General features: G+C 39.2%; 1 protein-coding gene across 4 annotated transcripts in view; it reads left to right on the forward strand.

The window, feature by feature from the left end:
• Ylpm1 (YLP motif containing 1) overlaps positions 1-21,621 on the forward strand; it is a 67,642-nt gene extending 46,021 nt beyond the window's left edge. For 3 of the 4 annotated variants that reach the window (XM_036206462.1, XM_036206463.1, XM_036206465.1), the window contains 10 exons: positions 1,459-1,521; positions 1,956-2,075; positions 2,481-2,657; positions 2,743-2,826; positions 3,286-3,369; positions 7,915-7,995; positions 10,974-11,025; positions 15,622-15,752; positions 20,775-20,956; positions 21,246-21,621. In XM_036206462.1, the coding sequence (XP_036062355.1) occupies positions 1,459-1,521; positions 1,956-2,075; positions 2,481-2,657; positions 2,743-2,826; positions 3,286-3,369; positions 7,915-7,995; positions 10,974-11,025; positions 15,622-15,752; positions 20,775-20,921 (939 nt within the window). In that variant the 3' untranslated portion in view covers positions 20,922-20,956; positions 21,246-21,621. Of the gene's footprint in view, positions 1-1,458; positions 1,522-1,955; positions 2,076-2,480; positions 2,658-2,742; positions 2,827-3,285; positions 3,370-7,914; positions 7,996-10,973; positions 11,026-15,621; positions 15,753-20,774; positions 20,957-21,245 lie in introns of those variants that run through there. The other variant, XM_036206464.1, reaches the window with a different exon arrangement.
• Positions 21,622-23,948: the final 2,327 nt, after the last annotated feature.

Consider the following 23,948-nt stretch of genomic DNA (forward strand, 5'->3'; position numbering starts at 1 on the left):
TCGATCTTAGCACCTACAAGGCAGCTAGCTCACAACCATCTGTAATTCCAGTCCCAAGGAATCTGGCTTCCTCTTCTGACCTCTGTGGGCACTAGACACACATGTAGTGAACTACATACATATGCAGATGAAATCTTTTTTTTCTTTTTTTTAGATTTATTTATTTATTGTGTTTACGGTGTTCTGCTTGCATATATTCCTGCAGGCCAGAAGAGGGCACCAGATCTCATTATTAATGGTTGTGAGCCACTATGTGGTTGCTGGGAATTGAACTCAGGACCTCTGAGTTAAGAACAGTCAGTGCTCTTAACCTCTGAACCATCTCTCCAGCCCCTGAAATCTTTATTATAAGATTACTCAATATTAGACAAATTTCAAAGCATATATATATATCAGAGAGAATATCAGGAAATTAAACCTAATCAAGTCTCCTAATTCTCCCTCTTTTTGTTCCACATATCAAACCTGGGCTGGAGAGATGGCTCAGAGGTTAAGGGCACTGGCAGCTCTTCCACAGGTCCTGAGTTCAATTTCCAGCAACCACATGATGGTTTACAACCATCTGTAATGAGATCTGGTGCCCTCTTCTGGCCTGCAGGGATACATGCAGGCAGAATACTGTATATGTAATAAATAAATAAATGTTTAAAAAAAAAAAGAACTGTAACATAATAAATCTGATTTTAAAAAAAAGGCAAGCAAGCCTTTTTCTCTTTTCAAAATGCAAATAAATAAACTAACTAAAATAAATAAGTTGAGAAAAGAAATAGACAACCCTGTGGTGCCCACAGAGGTCAGAAAAGAACGTTAGATCTCCTGGGACTGGAGTTACAGCCAGCCAGTTGTGAGCCACCATGTGGGTGCTGGGAACTGAAGCCAGTGCTCTTAACTGCTGAGCCAGTTCTCAAATTGCAGAAACGTGTTTTAAAGAGAGGTGTTTTGTTTTGTTTTGTTTTTTAAGTGTGCGCTAACTGAGTGTACTAGCAGGTCTAACATCCCAGCTTAGCCATCTCTCCAGCCCCTAAATCTTCCTTGATATAGACATCTACACCTAAAATTTCCCTTCAAACATTTGCTTAGTTTTATTCCATGAGCTATGGTATGTGTCTTATTTTCATTCCCATCAGAATATTTTCTGATTTGTTTGATTTTTCAATAGTTTGTTTCACATACTTACTCATTTCCTTTGTTCTGTTTTGTTTTGCTTTGTCTGTATTGAGACAAGGTCTCAGGTCCACCAGGCTAACCTTAGAGTCCCTGTATATCCAAGGATGACCTTGTTCTTCTGACCTTTTTCCTCTACCACCTGAGTGCTGGGGTTACAGGCATTTGCCATAATACTGGGATGGCACTCAGGGATTTCTGTATGCTAGGGCAGCATACAGAAACTGAGCCCACTGAGCTATACCCCCAACTCTACACAAAACAAACCCCCTCCCCGCCCCCATTGTGTTTCAGATTGTTGTGATCATGCGAGGATTGCCTGGCAGTGGAAAGACGCATGTTGCAAAACTTATCCGGGTGAGTATGAGAAAGCAAAAGAAGAGAGAGAGAGAGAGGGAGGGAGGGAGGGAGGGAGGGAGGGAGGGAGGGAGAGAGAGAGAGAGAGAAAGAAAGAAAGAAAGAAAGAAAGAAAGAAAGAAAGAAAGAAAGAAAGAAAGAAAGAAAGAAAGAAAAAGGAAAAAATGAGTTGCTTATGTTAGTGGGCAATATGTTATTTGTACAGGTATCTCCCATTTGATCAGTTATAGAGGCCCATAGATCTTTAGTATATGTTTACCTTATAAGTTTTTTTTTTTTTTTTTTTAGCCATTTAGACAAATAATTTTACCTCTGGTTGATTTAAAACAACCAGAAATTTTTATTTTACTTTATTTAGCCACAAGTGGAAACTTTAGTATATTCATTAATTTGGTCCACTTTTTTTAAAATCTTAATGACTCTTGTAATTTTAGGATAAGGAAGTAGAATTTGGAGGACCTGCACCCAGGGTTTTAAGTCTAGATGATTATTTCATCACTGAAGTAGAAAAAGAAGAAAAAGATCCAGATTCTGGAAAGAAAGTGAAAAAGAAGGTATGATGTAATTCTCCTAGACCTGTTGGTGGGATTTTAAGGAAAATAAGTTGAGGGAGAGATGTGGTTGTTAGTTTTGTTTGTTTATTTTGTTTTTTGAAACAGGGTTGGTTTATTGTTTTTGAGCTAAGGTCTTAACTGTAGGCCTGACTGGCCTGGAAGTTGCCCAGTAGACCAGGTTGGCCTCAAACTCACAGGATCTGCCTGCATTGCCTGCTGGGATTCAAGGTGTGCGCTGCCACGCCTGGCTTGAGATTCTGGGGTTTTTTGAAGATGATCACTTCCTGTCTTCTGGACACCAGCTTTGGTCCTTAGGTGTGAAGGATGCAAAGTCATCCTGTCTGGGTGTTAGCCAGGCTGAGGCTGACTCCTTCCTTTTGCTCCCGTTTCACCGTGGGACCTTAGGTGATGGAATATGAATATGAGGCTGGGATGGAAGAGACCTACCGCACCAGCATGTTCAAGACGTTCAGAAAGACTCTGGACGATGGCTTCTTCCCTTTCATCATTCTCGACGCTATCAATGACCGAGTTAGACATTTTGACCAGTTTTGGAGTGCAGCAAAAACCAAGGGTTTTGAGGTATGGTCTTAAGGAACTTTTGAAGCACTTTGAGTTTGAGTTTTATGTCTCTCGACCTACTCATCACTTATTTCTGTCTGTTTAGGTATATTTGGCTGAAATGAGTGTTGATAACCAGACTTGTGGCAAGAGAAATATTCATGGAAGAAAGCTTAAAGAAATAAATAAGGTGATTTTTCAGAAACATAGGGTGCTGGAGTACCCCAAACATCATTCTTTCAGTATCAGCAGTGTTGTCTTAAGCTCATTTACCTCATTTTTTTCCCCTGAATGTCTTTTCTATCTGCTTCAATAAATGCTTTGTTTTCTGCATTTTTAAAATTAATTAATTAGTTTGTTTGTTTTTTGTTTTTAGAGACAGGGTTTCTCTGTGTAGCTTTTGGAACCCACCTGGAACTTGCTCTGTAGACTAAGCTGGCCTCAAACTCACAGAGATCCACCTGCCTCTGCCTCCCGAGTGCTGGAATTAAAGGCCTGGCCTCTTTTCTGTATTTTAACTGGAAGGGGTTGCCTAGCTCTTCTTGGAACTAGCCTGTTCAGGTTGTAGCATTAATCGCATTTATCTTGACAGCTGATTTGGTCTTTATTGGAGTAGTTGTCTGAGATAACTTTCTGAATATCTCAATAGATGGCTGATCACTGGGAAACCGCACCTCGTCACATGATGCGTCTAGACATTCGCTCCTTGCTACAAGACGCTGCAATAGAAGAAGTAAGTGTGCGTCTGTCTCAGGTGTGACACTTCCACCTTCTTTACTTTGAAAGTTTTGAACTGCCAGAGATGTTACATAAGCAATGTAAGAGCACATATATACCTTTGAGTGATCTCAACTAATCCAATTGTTAGTAAATACTTAGTAACATTAGTATATATACCATTACTGTAGAGTCATATGGAGATAAGTTGAAAAACCTTAGTCCATCACCCCTAAGTATGTTGATGGCTATCTTCTAAGAACAAGGACATTCTCTACAAAGTGAGTTCCAGTATAGTCAGAGCTACCTAGGGAGACCCTGCCTCAAAAGACCAAGAAGGAAAAAAAAAAGTTAACATTGATATGATACTATATTAAGTAAAATAAATTTCCTAAAATTAGGTGCTTTTTTTTTTTTTTTTTTTTTTTAAATTTACTTAATTCTGCTTTGCTCCTAGCCCATACCCCACAGTTCCTTAATTCAGCCTCTGAATTTCCTTGAGGTAGCTTAAAATAGTCTATTTTAGATTTCATCACTTGTCCTGTCCTTTATATTGCACCTTTTTGGATGGGATGAAACAAGGCCATTGTATGGCCCTTTCTGGTGTGGAACTCCTTTTGTAGATCAGGCTGGCCTTGAACTCAAGAGAAAGCATGCACCACCATGCCCAGCTTTTATAATCTTTTATAATTGGAAAAATGGCTCATTTAGTAAAGTGCTTGCCATGAAAGCATGTGACCTGAATTTTGATTCCCAACACTCATATAAATACTGAACACATTGGCCCTTGCCTGTAATCCCCGTGCTTTGGAGGGGGAATATAAGAGAAATACCTAGGGGCTGGGTGATGGTAGTACACACCTTTAATCCCAGCACTTGACAGTCAGAGGCAGGCAGATCTCTGAGTTCGAGGCCAGCCTGATCTATAGAGCTAGTTTCAGGACAGCCAGGGCTGTTACACACAGAAACCCTGTCTCAAAAAAACCCAAAGTGGGGAGAAGGGGTATCCCTGGATTCAATGACTAACCAGTCTTAATTGGTGAGCTCTAGGTTCAGTGAGAAATTCTATCTCAAAAAATAAGGTGGCATACACCTTTAATTCTAGCACTGTGGAGGCAGAGGTCAGCCTGGTCTGTAGATTGTGTTCCCCGGCAGCCGGGTTACACAGAGAAACCCTATCTGGAAAAAAACAAGCAAACAGGGGTTGGGGGGAATAGAGAACTACAGAGGAAGATACCTCTGTAAACTCTGACATGCATACATGAACACACACAGGTCTCACACACATTGAAGCATACATGTACATAGGCCGGCTGTTTCTATTTATTTATTTGTTTATTTTAATATTCTAGGGCCTAGAGAGATGGCTCAGTGGCTAAGAGCACTGGCTACTCATCTAGAGGACACAGGTTCAATTCCCAGTACCCATGTGGCTCACATCCATCTACAACTCTAATCCTAGGGGATCCCATACCCTCTTCTGGTCTTTCAGTGTACACAGGTGATACACAGACATATATGTGGGTAAATCACCCATAGACATCAATCTGTAAAAATGAACAAAACTTTGGCAGGAATGCCACATGGCTTATTTTGTTTTGTTTTTGGTTTTTCGAGACAGGGTTTCTCTGTCTAGCTTTGCGCCTTTCCTGGAAATCACTCTGTAGACCAGGCTGACCTCGAACTCAGAGATCTGCCTGCCTCTGCCTCCCGAGTGCTGGGATTAAAGGCGTGTGCCACCACCGCCCGGCGCCACATGACTTATGTGTTCTCAGTGTATCACATTTGGTTCACGTCCTTTGAGATGTCAATTTACCTCATTGTGATTTAGGCACTAGTCTAAACCTTGGCACCAGGATCATATCTATTGAGTTTTTCTGCTTTTTTCAGTTTTTTTGTTGTTGAGACAGGGTTTCTCTGTGTAGCTCTGGCTGGCCTGAACTCACTCTGTAGCCCAGGCTGGCCTCAAACTCACAGAGATCCGCCTGCCTCTGCCTCCTGAGTGCTGGGATTAAAGGCGTGGGCTACCACTGCCTGGTCATTGCTAACTCTTAATGGTAGTTATTCGTTTGGTGGAAGCAAGTCTTCATCATGAAAGGAGAGTGAATTTCGGTCTCAATCACTTATATACTTCTGTTTTGTTTGACCTTGTTCTTTGAATGGTGCTGTTTTTATCTGTGGCTTGGGAGCAGACACTCTCCTGCTGCCCAAATTTATAGCCACATGTGGTAGAGTTGATCATGCCACCTTCTAAAAACATACTCTTTTTTTTTTTTTCTCTTGGCTTTCATGAGTCCATATTCTGGCTTTCAGTTATCTGTATCATCTCAGTACAGTCTCCTTTTCCAATTTGTCCTTTCCAGAAATCACTTAGGGCTCTATCCTTAGCTCAGTTTTTTGTTTGTTTGTTTTGGTTTTGGGTTTTTTTTTTTTTGTTTTTGTTTTTGTTTTTTTGTTTTTTGTTTTTCAAGACAGGGTTTCTCTATGTAGCCCTGGCTGTGCTGAAACTCACTCTGTAGATCAGGCTGACCTCAAACTCAGAGATCCACCTGCTTCTACCTCCCAAGTGCTGGAATTAAAAGTGTGTGCCACCACTGCCCTGCCCAGCCTTAGCTCGGTTTTTACTTAGCACATATAAGCAACCTATTTCTCAGATTGCCAGTTTATGCCCATACTAAATTCTTAGATTGCCTCTTACGTACCTTATAAAGACTTGCGTGTGCTATATCACTACCTTAAAAGTAACAATTTTGATGAGGCCTGATGGCACACACTTTTAATCCCAGCACTTAGTTTGAGGCCAGTCTGGTCTACAGAGCCAGATCCTGTCCAAAAAGAAAAAAAGAGTTAACAGTTTTGAATGGAGTGCTTTAAATTCTTCTGTGATTATTTTCTGAAGTCTCCCCAAAACATGCCATGTTGATGTAGCCAGAATTCCTGGCTGTGCTCCTCTTCTAGTATCCTCTGTCTTTTTAGGAGGAACCACCATGTTGGAAACAGTAATCTATTGTTCTTCCTTATGTCAGCTTTGATGGTTTCCCACTGGTACGTTAGTCTGTTCTTCCATTCTTTTACCGTCTATGTGCCTCTCACCTCTTCATGCTCTCTCGTTTGTTACTGTCCTCTCCTACCATTTCTCTTCTTTGGAAATCTGATTAGAGAATAAGTGTTAAATGTTTTTAATAGTTGCCAGGCGGTGGTGGTGCATGCCTTTAATCCAATCCCAGCACTCAGGAGGCAGAGGCAGAGGCAGGTGGGTCTCTGAGTTTGAGGCCAGCCTGGTCTATTGGTGAAATTATGAAGGCCACTCCACGTAGTTAAAAGGGAGGTTTATTTTGTGGGGTAACTTACAAATGAAGGGATAGGTTGTAGGGTCTGGCAAAGGTATGGCGCAGTCCGGCAGTGTTCTCTGGAGAACTCTGCTCAGTCTACCTCCAGCGTCCAGCGTCCCAGAACCCAGAGAGACCTCGATCCTGGGTCTTCAGCTTCCTCACTCAGCCCCGCCTTGTGGGCATGACCATTACCAAAGCCTCAATGGAGGTTGGGTTTTTTTTTTCTTTATTATTATGTATTTAAATTTTATACATCAGCCATGGGTTCCCCTGTCCTCCCCCCTCCCGCCCCTAGTTTTTTTTTTTGTTTGTTTGTTTTTTGTTTTAAGATTTATTTATTATATATACTGTATTCTGTGTGCATGTGTCTCTGCAGGCCAGAAGAGGGCACCAGATCTCATTATAGGTGGTTGTGAGCCACCATGTGGTTGCTCAGGACCTTTGGAAGAGCAGTAGGTGCTCTTAACCACTGAGCCATCTCTCCAGCCCCTGGTTGGAACTGCCCGGCCAATGCTGGGATGGCTACCCACTACACTGTTCTACAGCTCAAGATCCAGGACAGGCATCAAAACTACACAGAGAAGCCCTGTCTTGAAAAACCAAAAAAAAACAAAAAACAAAAAAATAGTTTAAAAAAGTCACCAGGTACCAGGCGGTGGTGGTGTAGGCCTTTAATCCCAGCACTCGGGAGGCAGAGCCAGGCGGATTTCTGTGAGTTCGAGGCCAGCCTGGGCTACCAAGTGAGTTCCAGGAAAGGCGCAAAGCTACACAGGGAAACCCTGTCTCGAAAAACCAAAAAAAAAAAAAAAAAAAAAAAAAGTCATCAGGCATCAAGTGGCACACGCTTTTAATCCCAGTACTTAGGAGGCAGAGGCAGGTGGATCTCAGTGAGTTCAAGGCCAGCCAGGACTGTTACACAGAGAAACCCTGTCTCGAACAAGCAAAAAAAAAGTTTTTAAAAGTCTGTAATCTCTTGAGTATTAAAAACATGTGACCCATCTACTTGGAGTAAAAGATTTTGCCTGGCTTTACAGGAATAAAGATGAAAATTCCATGACCATCTTTCTGTTTTCTTTTAGTCCAACTTCAGAGTTCAGGGTGTTAGAATTCACATGGCATGTGACAGAGGAAAGCCTGTGCTACTTTGGGCTTTTGCAGATCTTAGAGAGTCAACATTTTCTTAAATGCTAATGCATACTTTTTAGAAAATGATTATTGGCATGTTGTAGGTAGAGATGGAAGATTTTGATGCCAATATTGAAGAACAGAAGGAAGAAAAGAAAGATGCAGAAGAAGAGGAAAGCGAACTGGTAGGAGACAGACCAACCACTTTGAGCAAAGTGTCTCTTTGTTATTCTTAAGGAGTGTCTATATTCAGATCTGGTGTTAGACTACTAGTGTTGATACACACTTTTTACAGTAAAGGTTTCCATAACCATCTTCATTGAGACTTTGGATTCTTTTTACTTTAGTAGTCCAAAAAAGCTCTGTGTTGTTAAAAGAAAAATTTAACAGAGTACTAAGAAATTCATCTTTGTACTCATCTAGCCATGGGTGGTTGTAAGAGAGTATGCTTTTCAAGAAAGTAAATGACATATGAAAGGGCATTTTTTCCATTCCAGCAGGTATGTGGAATAGCCTACCCAGTATATGCATACTTGTCTCTTCTTTGCTATAAGATCTCAAAATTGGGTTCTGTCCCCTGAGCAGAAGAACTTATTGAATGAAGAGGCAAAGGGCTGCCACTGGCTGCTGGATTTGTTCTGGTTTTGTCTTGTTAAGTGATGGCAAAAATGAATGTGTAGGCAATGGAATACCAAGGCTGATGAGAAAATAATGTGAGTTTAAAGTTCTGTGTACCTCCTGTAAATGCTTTTGATTACACCTCTGGAGATGTTTACCTTACCCTGTCACTCAAGAAATGAAACCTATAAAATTACTGACATTTTAGTGTTGGCTAATGAGGTACGGAAATTAACAATGCCTTTGGATAGTATTGCTTTTTAAATCCATGATATTACTTGCTTCATTTGACATTTCAGCTCTTGCTAAGTTGCTTCTCATACTTCTCTTAAAGAAAATGTACAAATGGAGATCCCTGATTCCTGTCCCCTAAAACATAGTCTACAAGGGGTAGTCTCTTCTCAAACCATGTGTGACGTAGATGACTCTTGATAGAATCTGTGTTTATATAGCATTGGTGTCGACTTCTACATTCCTAGATTTTTTTAAATGTGTATTAAAAAATAAGCTTTAAAGTTAATGGTAATTGAGTCTCAGTATCTTTTTTAATAGTCTTATTTTTCTTAATCAGGTTGCATTTTGACATACATACTCTAAAATGTGAGCAGAAAATTTACTTGAAGCTCCACACTGTTCTGGATTACAGTTAATAACTTCACTAGCTACTTGTAGCCTGCACTAGAAAGTGATTGAGAAATCCACAGTGTTACTAGCTTTTGGAAGCTCCTCCATCTTTTGTGGCAGGTTTACTTCAAGATATGCTTCATCTCGCTTGCTTAAATGTAGTCAACTCAGAGCTTTTAATTAAACGTACAGTTAGTTTTTAAAGGGAAACATACTGTAACACTAGTTTGCCATCAGAGAACTGGTAAGGAAGCCTTAAAATTAGACTCTCTGCACTCTCTTTTGTTTCCATATGGCCTGCCACTTTAAGAAGCTGAAGGATGACAGGTTTAAGGATGACCAGGATGGTTCCAGCAGGGGACAATGAGTATACTTCTTTAATCTAAAGATTCTTTAACCCAGTCACATAGCAGAATCCAGCTCTTTTGCTCTTGGAACCTATCCCAATTGTAAAAGATTACAGAAGAATATTAACCAAGGTGATATGAGTCAGTTTCGTGTCGTTCAGACCACTTTAACAGAATTCTCAGTAAGCTTTGCATTTTCAGTTCTGTACTGGATGAAATCCAAGCTTTTCTTAGGTAAAAAAGTCATTAGGGATTACTGGCGAGATAGAGTCCTGCCTTTAGTGCTTCTGCAAACCTAGTACATATGATTCAGAGTCTCTTAAGTATACTATTCCAGAGATGCTTAAGGCTTTAGGTGGGTTTTGAGATAACATTTGTGCTAATTTCCTCAGTGTTTAACACTTAACACCATCACATCAGCACAGCTTTTTCTTGATTTGATCTAAGTGTTTTTGGAAAAGATGATGTAATTTATAATTTGAAATACTACCTAGTAATTCCTAGTTCTGCATAAAGATTAGCAATGTATAAATGCAAAAGTTTCCTGGAGTACAATGCTCAAGTGAACTCTCCTGTAGAGATTGTTACAAAGTCTCCACTGTGTTTCCAAGGCAGCTGTGTGGCAGTCTGCTCTATGACCTTGAACATTCTCAACAGCAGAGATGACTCGGAAAGACAAATACCTTCAATGAATTTGTCTTGTTCACTAGGTCCTAATATTAACATTTTTGTATAATAGGATCTAATCGAAACCACAGTCCAAATAAAGATAAAGGGGATTCGTGATAAATGACATGGAATAAACAGAAGGGATTACTACGTAGTTGTAGGCACCCTGGGACATTGGGAAATGTTTGGGGAGTTTGTTGAAAATAAATTACTCAGTTACCTTATGTAAGCTCTAAATTGCCTCTGGTGATACCTGGTTTATCACATAACAGTGAAACGTAATATCAGAAGCTATCAGAAGTAATTTCATTTTTACCTGGTGAAAGAGAGCTGCTTTGGTTGATTCAATAAAAGTAGCCTTGTAAGACCTAACTGGTACACGGACTGAGTCATTTTCAAGATAAGTGTGGACTTCATAATGGCGTAGTCGGGTTCCAATGCCAGTTTTCCTTTCCCAAGTGCTTAAAACGGCACTGGAATACCAGGTGACCGTCTTGAAGGACACTCTTGGACACCATGGCTTCAAGTACTTGAGAATAGCAATTGCACTGAGAAAGTAGCCTAGCTAGCTTACAAGTTTTCTGAATGGTACTGATCCCGGCTGAGTAACTAGCTATACGTTCATCTGGATGGAGGCCACGGTTGAGTCCTCAACTGTACCTGCCTCAAAGTGCCTTCATGACCCTGTCCTGGTGACTGCTCGGAAATGTGCAGTGAAGTTTGCTGAATTTGGTCACTTAACTTTCTTCAGGGATAATAAAGTTGTGTTTTCCGTAAGGATAAATTTATAACTAGTGAGTGGAAACTGAATCCATTCCCAGTTTTAATGCTTTTCCAGTTCAAACGTGTTATGCATGTATGTGTCTCTTTCTAACCCTTCGAGCTTCTCTCTGTGTACGATTTAGGGTTACATTCCGAAAAGCAAATGGGAGATGGACACTTCTGAGGCAAAGCTAGGTGGGTATTTCCTTTTTCCTGTTTTTATATGTGGTACCTGATGGTCATGGTCATAGAGCTCTGCGCTGCACAGAGTAAAGGGCCAGAAACTTGTGCTCACATCCTTCAGTCATTTCACTAGCTTTGCCTTGACTACTGTGACAGATTGAAAAAGGATGTTTTTGACCAAAAAAAAAAAAAAAAAAAGCTTTGATATCCTTGGAAGTTTTTAGAATAATTAGAAATATTTGATAGGCATAATAACATACTGTCACTTCTAACATTATTTAGTATTAATCAGAAATGTGCTCCTAACTTTTTTTTTAGAAGAATATTTGCCTATAACCCAAAGTTGAGCTTGTTTTGAGTATTTTAGTAATAATTCTAATAAATATTAGAGTTTTAAAAAGTAATTAAAAAGAAGATATTTTGTGTAATAAATTTGAGTTTCTGTGTTGAGGGAAGTAAATACATAATTGAAATATTTAAGGAGACTCCATTTAAATTTTCCTCCAGGCTGTTTTTAATACCAAGTTACAAGGTAAACCAGTTTAAATGATTGTTTAAATCAAACCTTAGTGTTGCCTGATTTAGTCAAGTAAAAAAAAATGTATGTATTAAATGAATTCCTTCGGTATTTTAGTGTGATACTGTAAAAAAACTTAAAAGAGACCAATTTAACATGTCAATTAAGGTGCGTCAATACAAATGTAAGGAACCATTCGGGGACTTACTGATTAGAAAAGGTGACTCTCAACTTTTTCTCTCCGCGATGCACGTTACTCCAGAACCAAGCAACCGTCTCAGCGTCCTAAGTCCCTAGGCATAGTTTGGCCACTTAGCACTTTTGCTGCTTAGTTCATGTGACCTTTGCATCAAAGGTGAGAAAATTGTACACAGACTTCCTTGGCTCACTTGGGTTAGAGATAGCAGTTGGTTTTTACTAGGTTGTATCTTAAAAGATAAGCTCACAAACTATAGTAGTATTGTTTTATTGCAATAGGTGCTTGGTATATAATCTAAAAATAATTTTAGCATGTGTCAAGTGAAAATTGTAGTTTATTGGCATATTCTTCTACAAATCTTTCCTCTGAGAAATTTAACAGTAACCAGCTCTCTCCTTACATATACCATAATCACTTTTTTGAAAGGGTGACGTCTTAATTTTGCTTCTTTTGAATTAGGTTAATTCTGTTTGAGGCGCTGCACTTTAAAGTACCCTGTAAGACCAGAAGAGCATTTGTTTCTGCTGGTGCTTTAGTGATGGGCTTCGGTGGAAAGGGTGATCATAAAAATAAGGGGATTGTAAGAATGGCGCATAGTTTAGCAAATATTCTTCTGAGGTGTTCTATAATACATGATCTGGGATTGTCCTTTTTAAAAAACAAGCCATCTCATTTTCTATTTTCCTTTCTAGTTTTAGAGGAGAAAAGAAAATGGAACATAGCCATGATGACTATTTGAGAAAAGTGTTATTAATGTTTGTATTGATTTCCGGGAAATATTTGCCTATTATTTATTTCTCAGAAATGTGTCTTATACATTGTGTCAATTTTAAAGACTTTACACAGTTACAGAAATGAATTTCTCATAAATCTTTTCAGTAATGGCACTAGTAGTCTGGAAATGAATCTAGAAAGGGAAATGTTTATTTGATTATAAGGGAGTGACGATGTTTTGTGTAAGGACCTGGCATCTGGCACCATTGGATTATCTTGAAAGTTAATGCAGCCTCAGAAGAAGGAAAATTGAGTGTAAGGTTTATCAAAGTGTTTACTCCTTTGAGATTGGCCAATTGAAAATTCTCTTCTAACTCATGAGGATCATCTGAGAATTAGCCTATTTGTTTTGCCTTTCATATCTCATCAAATTTAATGTTTGGTTACCAAGCACAGTTTACTTTCCTGAGTACTGTACCAACAATCTTAAATTTCTCTTAGCAACGTGATTATGCTGAGGTGGAAGCATAATAAACTTTACCTGTATTGCATATTGAGCTGAAAAATCTGAAAACTGGAGCTGAGGGGTTTTGGTTCATAGATGAGTCTTCCAATAAGAAAATACTTCTGTACTTTTCCAAACAACTGACCAGAATTTATTGCAGAATCTTGATTTGTGCTTAATGTACAGATCAGCTTGTGTCTGTTAAATCGGAAGTAGCATCAATTTAAAATAGTTACTGGCCTGAGCTGTATCTGGCATGGTATTACATATAATTGACAGTTACCTGACCAACTCTTTCCTAACTGGGAGATAGTCGTGGTAATACAAGAGCTAGGTTTTACACACACCTGCCGGGGTTTAGTACTGAAGCTATTTCAAGTCCAGTGATGTGATTTTAGTTTCTCATACTTGTACAACTTAGAATATTCAAGACTGTTGTCTTCTAATAGGTTTCTCCTTATAAAGCCCTCTGCTTTTGTCATCTTCATGTCACTTGTCTGTACTTAGGAGATGTATTTTAGCCTTCTACTCATCAGACAGACTGAATCATCCTTTCACAGTTAAGATGTAATTGTTATTTGTGTAGGTACAGAACTCTTATGGTCACCTTGGACAAATTTTCAGATACCATTTACATTTAGGAGATATATAGATGTATCTCTGAAATTTTTCTGTTGTGCTATAGTATCATGCAGTGTTTTAAAGATGTGGTAATTCTGTAACCAACAAAGTTGGATCCAAACTTCATCCTCTTAAAACTTCATCTTTTACAACATAGGCCTCTAATGTGTGAGTGGATTGGACCACCTGCCTTTCTTCTGTAACCAACGCTTAGATTCCTCTTCCTTTATTTTATGCCACCCGAAAGTTTGGGATTCTAGTATTTGTGTGGATGAGTGTTCAGCCTTTCTTCAGCACTCAAAAGAAACTTTAAACATGCCTGCACAATAAAATTTCAAATCAAATACTTCAAATAAGGGTGCTGTGACTAGAAATGCAGGCTTCGGGGCTTCGGGTTGCAGATACAGAGCACATGATCTATATCCCCTGGCATTACCTAGTGGACAAGGAAATAGTCTAGCCGTCTCCACCTGCCTTTCTGCAGCACTGCCTGGCCATGCTGTGCTCTGTTAGAATTGAAATGTGAAACTCCCTTCAGAGTATGTTCATGAAAATCAATTGTCCTAAGTTTGGGAACCCTTGAAATGTATTTGAGTATACTGGAGCCTCCTACTCTCTGGTAAGACACTGCCTGTCTAAGGTCTTGAACTAAAGTCCATTTTACTACTTACGGGACGTCATGGGTTATCTGGTACCATGTATTGTGTCCCTGTGTAGCCAAGGGTTCTGTATAGTATGGCCATCTGTAGAGCCATTTGGTACAGCATTTTATCACCAGAAGAGGTAGAAGATTGGTTCTGTGAAGCCTGTCTCAGGGAATTGTTGTTGAAACCATTTTCTTAGTTTTGTAAACTGTTGCCATTTACATTACTGATTTTTCAATGATAATTGCTTTTGTGAGGGAAGGGTATGAGAACTAAACCCTTTGCCAAGTATGCCAAGTCTTTGTGGCTTCGTAAAGTTTGTGTCCAGTTAGTCATGTGTGGAGTTTGTTTACTAGAAAGTGTAATTCTCCCTCCTCCCCACTGCTTCCACTGCACGCGCCATGTCAAACTCTCTCCAGCTGGCGCCTTAAAGAGTTCTAGTGTCCACCCTCTGCATCCTTTATGGGAGAATGTTTGTTACGTGTTCCGAAGCAGTTAAGCTTTCCTTTATTAGCCCACTTTAACAATAGTGTGTTTAGATAACTTCAGAGGATGCAGGCGCTTCACTGGAGCGCAAATGTATATAGCTTATAATATTCCACATTTGTATTCACAATCAGTATTAATAATAAAAAAAGACACCACATTTTCATTGTGTGTTATTTAATACACCTAACCTCATCTCTCATAATTTCTGGATGTTTATTTGATAATTGTGAGCTATTGGGAGACCAGCTCCTTTCAGATTTAAGATTGAGAAAGAAATACCAGATCTGGTCACTTGGGCTGACATACCAGTCTTTAGCATGGTGAGTCAACAGTACTTTACAGTGTACTCAAAGTACAAAGTGGTCAACAGTACTTTACAGTATATGCAAAGAAAGAAGGGGTCTCATATAGTTGTCTTATTCATAAATATTAACTCATGAGTGCTCTTAGCCAAAAATCATAATCAAAACACATCCTTAAACATGATCTTGTTGCTCTCTGATTTTCATATGATACAGTATCACACATCATTGTAGATCAACTGAGTGGTATTAACACTGTGTTAAAGAAAAAAGCAATAATTGTTTTTAAAGAGATCTGGTTTTTGTTTGTTTTTCTTTGTAGAACATGAGAGCTGAAGTGTGATTTTTCTGAGGGTGGGAGGGTCTTTCCTTGCCTCACCCATATTTATTGCCAAAACCATCAAAATATAAATATTGTCCAAGACAAACTCCAAATAGACCGTGAGAATCACATAAAATTTGATATTTTCTTAGCCAAGAAGATAGTTTGGATCTGAAAATGATGCTGCATTGAAAAATGTGGATGTGTCCATTGGAAACAATCCAGCCCTCCTTTTCCTTTGCGTGTTGTGTACAGATTCACCCTCTAATGCTGTGGCTCTGTGTTTGTCCCTCAGACAAGTTGGACGGCTTGAGGACTGGCACTAAACGGAAGCGTGACTGGGAGGCGATAGCCAGCAGAATGGAGGATTACCTTCAGCTCCCCGATGACTATGAGACCCGCGCTTCTGAGCCCGGGAAGAAGAGGGTAAGGGACTGTTGAAACAGGAAGGCTCATCCAAGTAGCAGTTGGTGTTTAGGAAGCTGGGGACGGAGAAGTGGCTGTCCTTTAGTAAAGTGCTTGTCATGCAAGTGTGCGGACCTCGAGTTCAGTCTCCAGCTCCCAGTCAAACAAAAGGTGCTACACCTGCAGGTGCTACCCTGCTCAGCACAGATGAGTCCATTTTTGAAAGTTTATTTATTTCTATTTTATTGGTATGGTTAACCTACATGTATATTATATATACCATATGCATGCCTGGTGCCTGCAGAAAACAGAAGGAATATTGGCTCTCCTGGAAGTGGAGGTACAGATATATATATATATAAGCTGCCATATATTTGTAAGATCAAATCTGGTTTCTCTGTAAGAGCAGCAAGTGCTCTTAACTCCTGAGTTAGCTCTCTAAGCCCTCTTTGTATTTCTTTTAATTTTCTTAATGTTTAAATATTAAGACAATATTGTAGTATGAGATAAAAATATTAGTAGATTATTGTCATGGTGTCTATCATTTCAAAGAATCCATATTTCAGAGCTTATTGATACACTGCAGACAAGTGAGGTATGATGGTGCACCTTTAATCCCATCACTAAAAAGGCAGAGGCAGGTGAATTTCCGTGAGCTTGAGGCAGCCTGGTCTACATAGTGAATTGCAGGTTAGCTCTATCTTGGGAAACCAAAAAAGTTCAAATACAGCAGATACACGGTAAACCCACTCTTGTCTTTGTGGTTTGAGGGGATGGGAAAGGGAAATCCATTAATGGCCTTCACCTATGCCCAGCCACATGCTGGGACTTAAGACTGAGGCCAACCAAATTGGCTCAAATTAGGCATGGTGGTGGATCTCTGCAATCTTGGCACCTTGGGAATGGATAAAGGCAGGAAGATTGTCCATGATTTGAGACCAGCCTGGGCTGCAGAGTGGGACCCAGTCTCTCCAAACACAGAGAACAGCAGGAGTGGCTGTCCTTGGGACGTGACCTGTGAGTTACAGTTCTGGTAGGACAGTGAGTAATTGGAAATGGGAATGATTTTTTCTCTTTTTACTCAAATCGCTGTGACTGTCTTCAAAAGGTGATTCTGTAGAATGGATCACATTAGAAATGTACCTAAATGACTAGGCTTTAAAATGTGATTAGTGCTGGGAGTGTAATTCAGTGTTTAAGCATTTGCCTTGTATATCAGGTTCTGGGTTTATCCCTAGTATCATAAATAAATGAATACAATTTCAAAAATTACTATTTATAATTGTTGTTCTTAGCAGAAATTGTATTTCCTCACACATAAAATAGAAAGAGCAGTCTCAAGAGGCAATATTTAGTACAGCTTTAAAGAATTAGAAAGTGATTGATCTTCAAGTAATTTTACTTTCTTAGAAGTATGTGAATGGCAGTGAATGAAACACATGTCCCTCAAAGCTTTGAGTGTTAGTCAGATTTTCTGTTTTCAGTACATCCCAAGTGCAGTTTCCCTTTCTCCATGCCTCCATCCCTCACGTCCCATCCCACCTGCCTTCTCCCCTAGGACAATTTTTTTTTTTTTTACAGTTAAATGCCCCCTCCCCCCCAAAAAAGACATAATGGTGTAAATCTTAAAAGTACCTTTAGGAAAATTAGAAGGAAATCGGACATTTAAGAAACCATTTCTGGCCGAAGTTGTTTTTCTGCCTTATAATTTATTTTTTGTATTTTCATATTCATTTATTCATTCTGAAACTTGTAAGGTCTCTGAATGTCTAATAATCAATAGTCAACATTAAGTGATTAAGTTTCATTAGAGATGTGTGTAAAATATAGTAGTTTCAAAGTATTAACTTTTCTCTTTAAAAATTGTGGTCATTGCCAGGCAGTTACCTTTGTGTGACGCCTTGGGAGGCAGAGGCAGGTGGATCTACAGATGAGTTCTAGGATGGCCAGGGCAGTTACACAGAGAACCCACGACTCAAAAAAACTGAAGCGGGGAAACACAACAGTCATTGGCCATCAAGACAGCTGTCCAGTGATGCAAGCCTGATGACCTGGCTCTGGTCCCCAGAACCCAGTGTAGAAGTGGAATTACGAAACACATGCGTTGTCCTCTGACCCTCATGGACTTGTGCGTGCCTGTGCATGTGTTCATGCTTTCACACGAGCACTAATAATAATGATAAGTTTTCTGCCTTGTTTATTGGTTTGGTTTGGGTTTAGGTTTTTCAAGACAAGGTTTCTCTGTGTAGCCCTGACTGTTCTGGAATTCACTCTAGACCAAGATGGCCTCAAACCCAGAAATCTACTACCCCCAACAATAAAAAGATTTTTTTTTTAAAAATCAGTCATTGATGCTAAATCAGTGTTTCATTTTTTAATTTGATTATGTCTGTGTGTCGTGTAGATGTATACATGCCACTCTGTGTGTACATGTGTGTATGCGTCTAGATCAAAAAACAAGTTTGTGGACTTGGTTCTGTTCTTTCACCTTTACATAGGCTCCAGAAGCCACGAGCAGATGGTTAGGCTTCAAGGCAGACACTTTTACCCACTATCTAGTTAGTAGTTCTAATGCTGTGATAAAATACCACAAACAAAAGCAATTTGGGGAAGAAAGGGCAGGAGCTTTCCTCTTATAACTCTCAGGTCCCACTCCGTCATTGAGGGAAGTCAGGGCAGGACCTTAAGGCCGAAACAAATAAAAATTACATTTTATCTAAGTTTTAAAGTTTTAGAGTCTAAAATCTAGCTTCAAAAATTTAGGGCTGGAGGGATGGCTCAGCTTTTAAGAGCACTTGCTGCTCTTGAAGAGGACCCAGGTTGGGTTCCCAGCATCTACATGGTAACTTAGAACTATCTTAATTCCAGTTCCAGGGAATCTGATGCCCTCTTCTGGCCAGGGATATTGCATGCATGAGGTGCATAGGCAAAACACTCATACACAGGATAGAAAACAAATCTCTAGAAGAATGTTTTTTAAGTAGCTAGGTACAGTTACTCTGTACTTAACTATTAAGGATGCTCTGGGTATTTAAATTTACTGTGAGCTGAGTTAACCTTTTCTTTGTTCATTGGTCACTGAATATCCCTGCCTATCCATCCTTAGCACTAATAGCATCACAATAAAATGTGTGCCCTTGATCCTAAAGGAAACTAAGAGTATGTATGAGTTACTCATAGTATATATATTTTTGGACATAAATCTCAGTAATAAGAGACTTACCTAACATGTAGTGGGCCCTGGGTTCAATCTCCAATACTACCAAAAAAGAAGAGAAACATCTTGATAGGTGTTTGAAGTTCCCAAGGAGGAGGAGAAAACCATATTTGTTAAATATTATTCTACAGTTAATTCCCACCAGTATATCTGAAAAATTTATAATTTACTTTTGTTCTATGCCTATTAAAACCTGATGAAACTGCTTCCATGTTGGAGCATGTTATTTGGTGCAACCATAATGTATATTCCCAGATCACTCATATTTGGCTCAAGAATAAACTAGTTAAGTGTGGGACTAGGGAGATGGCTTGGTGAGTAAAATCCTTACCATACAAGTGTGAGGACCAGAGTAAGGTGAGTGTGGTGGCCTGCCTGTAATCCCAGCATATGGGAAAAGGAATCCCAGAGCAAGCTGGCCAACTGTGCTGATGGACTCTTAGATCTCTCAGTACAAGTCTGAGACTCTGTCTCAATATATGAGGTGGAGAGCAGTAGAGGAAACACCAGAGATCAGCTGCTAGCCTCCACACTCACAGGTATGTGCACACCAGTGCACATGTATGCACACATACCACACTTGTGTATACATGCACAACAAAAGTGGAAATAAAATGAGTCAAATGTTGGGGCCTGGAGAGATGGTTCAACAGTTAAGAGCACTGACTGCTCTTCTAGAGGACCTATATTCAATTCCCAGCACCCACATGGCAGCTCACAACTGTCTAACTCCAGCTCCAGGGGATCCAGTACCCTCACACAGACATACATGCAAGCAAAACACCAATGCACATAAAATAAAAATACATAAATCATTTTTAAAAAAGACTCAAGTGTTAACCTGCTTCCCTGCTATTACTCTGTCTTCCCTCTGAGCAGATGTTAGAAGCCTAGTCATTTCAGTCAGTCTTGCAAATGTCCAAAAGGAAAGTCAGTGTACCTTAAAGTAGTAATGCATTTCCATATCCAGTATAAAGAGCATAGAGTTCCAGTGCTCTGTTTATAGGCCAAATAAATCACAAACTATATTTAAAATACAGCGTATTAAAATAGAGTATATGCTTTAGTACTATGTGTGCAACACAAGTAACAGTATCATAATCTTAAATATTTTTGCTCTTACAGAATATGAGATATATGCATGTGTTTTAACAACTTATAAATCCACCCCCTTTTTTTTTTTTTTAAGTACCAATGGGGAATATTCCTGAAGCCATATATCTGCAGTTGAAATCATGCCATAATAACATTTGAAGCAATGATCTCTGGTAGTTTATGATTGGAAATGGCATTAACTAGCCCACTGGTTTTTTTCTCTGATTAAATTTCAAGAAATAGTTATTGTACAGAGATAAAGTTTAAGTTGTTTAAAGTTCATATATAGTATTTGTTTCTATAAATGGGTAGCTATCCTAAAATATGAAAATTCAAAAATAGGTATATTAAACTCCAGACAAACCTAGGGAAGTAATGGTTAATTGCAGAGGATAAAGTGGGGAAGGATGTCTAGACTGGTGCTAGGTGGACAGGGCTCAGAGCTGTAAAGTGAGAACTAGAAGAAGGTGTATTGCTCATGTAGAAATGCCATGGAGCTGACGGGACACAGCAAGAGGGCCTTAGAGGTAGGACTTTGTCTTATAGTTAGGACAAGTTTGAAGCAGATGAGCATCACACGAAGGTGTTTTGAGAAGATCACTCTGGTAGAGTTTTTTTTTTACTTGTAATTTTCAGTCTGTTAATCTACCCATTAAATTATTCAAAGAGGGCACCTTTGGGGTCCCCTCCCTCCTTTCAGACAACCCAGACTAATGCTTTTCTCTCTTTAGGTGAGATGGGCAGACCTAGAAGAAAAGAAGGATGCAGATAGGAAAAGGGCCATAGGTTTTGTGGTCGGACAGACTGATTGGGAGAAGATCACAGATGAAAGTGGTCACCTGGCTGAAAAAGCCCTCAATCGAACCAAATATATATGAGACTTAGTTTTTGAATGGAGCATTATTCCTCTAAGGTAAGGGTACCCAGCTGTGTAAATAGTCTATTGTGTAGTTGCTTCAAAAGTATTGAGGACAGCATGCTTTACTAAAAATCATTTTTCTAGTTCTAAACAAGTAAGTATGTACTACTACCAACATTTGCAATACAGAATATTAGAAAAGAAGTCAGGTTTTGTAAGCCTTGTAAGAGACTTTGGATCCTGTGTTCTGGAGGAGGACGGAGTTTGCTAGGATAGATACTGAAGTCTACTGAGTCTTCTGTGTCGCCATTCCTGGAGTGACCTCATTTTCTCTTCTTTCCAGGTGGTTCGCTTTGAGGTGACCTGAAGCCAAGGCCTCATGAAACTTCTTGTTTCCACGTTTCAATTTTGTTTTGTTTCTACCAGTTTCATTTTTAAAAGTTCTCCAGTATCCCCAAGAAATTTTAGAATCTTGCTGTACCCAAGCAAGACATTAATTTTTCTTTTAAACTAATTTGGAGAGGGAGGGTTAGCTTAACTGCTGAAGTCAGGTGGGGATCCACTGGAGGATTCCAACAGAATATTTCCTCCACTGTACACTGTCACAGACTATCATCATTGCTTTGTGGCTGTTTTTGTTTTTTTACTGTATGTAACTGGTAGCTGATTGTACTAGGATTAAAAACAATAAACTTTCACGATAAAGCCAATGAGATTCATGGGCTGTACAGCATGGGCCCTTTTTTCTTATTTCTTATATTTGTTTTTATTGCTATTTAAATGAAGTGTGTCCTGATTACCTGCTTGCTGAAAACTCCCAAACCTCTTTCCTATTGAATAATTAGCACAGCTGTTTGGTGACACATTGTAAAACTCAAGGTTCAGTAATCATGAGAATATTCAACTTTGCTTTATAGCTGATTTGTTTTTCTTCATGTCTTAAAGACTAACAGAGATCAAGTCTAAATATCCATCAGTTCCCCAGGGCATGTCTCTTCTGTGACTTTTTTTAGGGGAAGAAAAGGGGAAGTCCGGTATTATCTCTATTTTTCCTTCCTCTTTGAGCTATTTTATGTTTGGTTTTTTTTTGTGTGTGTTTGTTTTGTTTTCTTTTTCCTTAGCTGGTTTTGAATACAGGTGAACAGAACTGTTACGCCACAGACCTCAAGCTGTTGCCTTACTTTGAGCTTGAATTGTGGCTTTTAAAGTCGGGACGGAGGGAAAAAGCATGGACATGCACAGCCCTCTGGCAAGTAGCCCTTGAGCCTCCCAGCTCTCTTTGCAGGTTCTTGCCAGATTGCTCATTATTGAAAAGCTTGGTCTTCTGCATAGAATTTCGTCTCTTGTGGATAATCCCAACCAGAGTCAAAAGCAGAGCTAAAACCCAGATAGCATTCTTCTTTGACTATAGAAAGGGGACAGGCTCTCTTTCCTTCTTTCAGTCTGAACATCAAAAGTCATTTTCTATCAGGAAGGAAGATAGGGATGAACTTTCTTCCTCAAGAACCATTTCTAGTTTGTAAGCCAGTTCAGCAACTTGTGAACATGTTCACTGAAGACCTCAGCATTGTGTCCTGGATGAAAATCTCCTAGTTTTTCAACCTACATTGAATACTGTGCCTAGAGCAAATATTTCCTAACAGTTTAGGAGTATCACTTTGGATTTAATAACGCAACAACTTCCTGTACTTTAACATCTTCCTTGAAATTCTGAATGTTTAAGTCTAAAAGACTAGGTTCATTAACAAGTTAGTATTGAATGTATAATTTGCTTCATTAAATGATTTCCACTGTTTGTAGTATTTAATAAGCTATTTTGGTGGCTAGAGCCTGTAACACATTTCTACCTACTGATCCATTTCAGCTACCTTTATTATGTTGGAAAAAGATAGAAGGCAAGATAATCAAATCGAATTGTTTGTACAGACTTATTTGCTACTTCTCAGACCACCCCATCCCTACCCCAGCTTTTCTCACCAAAGCAAGACTTGTGAAATATGTTCCCTGCTTAAGAAGGCAGGCAGGTGGGCCTCTTTGTTCTTCAGTTACTTTTAACCTTTCACAAGATCTGAAACACCTGTGGGATGAACCGTGTTACCCATGGATCTGGGCCTTGCAAAGCAGGGTGTCCTGTTAAGAAATCCGTGAGCTTTTATTATCACAGAAACAACCAAAGAGAAAATCCACCAGTGGTATCTTGGGAAAATTTGGCTTGGGTAAACATTCTTTAATAAGGCAAGTCAAGTTGTAATACCAAACCTAGCATCCTGGCATTTGCTAGTATTTTTTCAACTTTATTAATGCTGTCTTCCTTATTTCAGAAAGCAGTTGGGTATGTTTTTGCATTTTTATTTAAATCATATTAGTTTCATTTTAATGCATTGTAGTTTCTTGTATCTTGATACAAAATAGTCTGATGTTAGAAAATGTTTCAGATATTTTATTTAAGCCATCTGTACCATTTTTCATTTCAGGGATTCAGGTCTACTTGTAAACTTCCTGTACGAGGAACTTGGTAGATGAGGTATAGAAAATTTCCCATTTGAGAATCATTTATTTAAGATTAAATTGGAATATTTCAGATATTCTTGTGGCTTCTTGCAGTAACCATAAGATACCAGCAGGACACAGAAGCTAGTCTCTTTACTTCTCTTCCTCACCCTTCATGCTGGGGATCAGTCCCAGAGTCTTACGTGTGATGGACAAGTGTTCAACCAACCAAGCTGATTCTCAGCCTGTGAAGTTTACTTTTGACCCACAGCGTTTTCTAACAGTTTGCATTTGGTTCAGGTATTAGTGAATAATCCAGGAAAGGTTCTTACATTTTCTGGCTGGGTTTATTTCTCTTGTGGCAGGAAGAGCAAGTCACCATCCCATCCAGAGTCTTAACTATGAATTTCTAATTGGATTAGCTAATTTTCTGCTTGGTTTTGAGGCCCTTAGTGTTTGTGTTAAGTGTTTTATCCCAATAACTGCAAATTGCAGATACTTGTTAGTGGGCGTCTAGAGCCTGGCTTAATTGCCAGGACTGTAAAAACAACAAGGT

The sequence above is a fragment of the Onychomys torridus genome, chromosome 14 (genome assembly GCF_903995425.1).
Source record: "Onychomys torridus chromosome 14, mOncTor1.1, whole genome shotgun sequence".
NCBI classification, from domain to species: domain Eukaryota; kingdom Metazoa; phylum Chordata; class Mammalia; order Rodentia; family Cricetidae; genus Onychomys; species Onychomys torridus.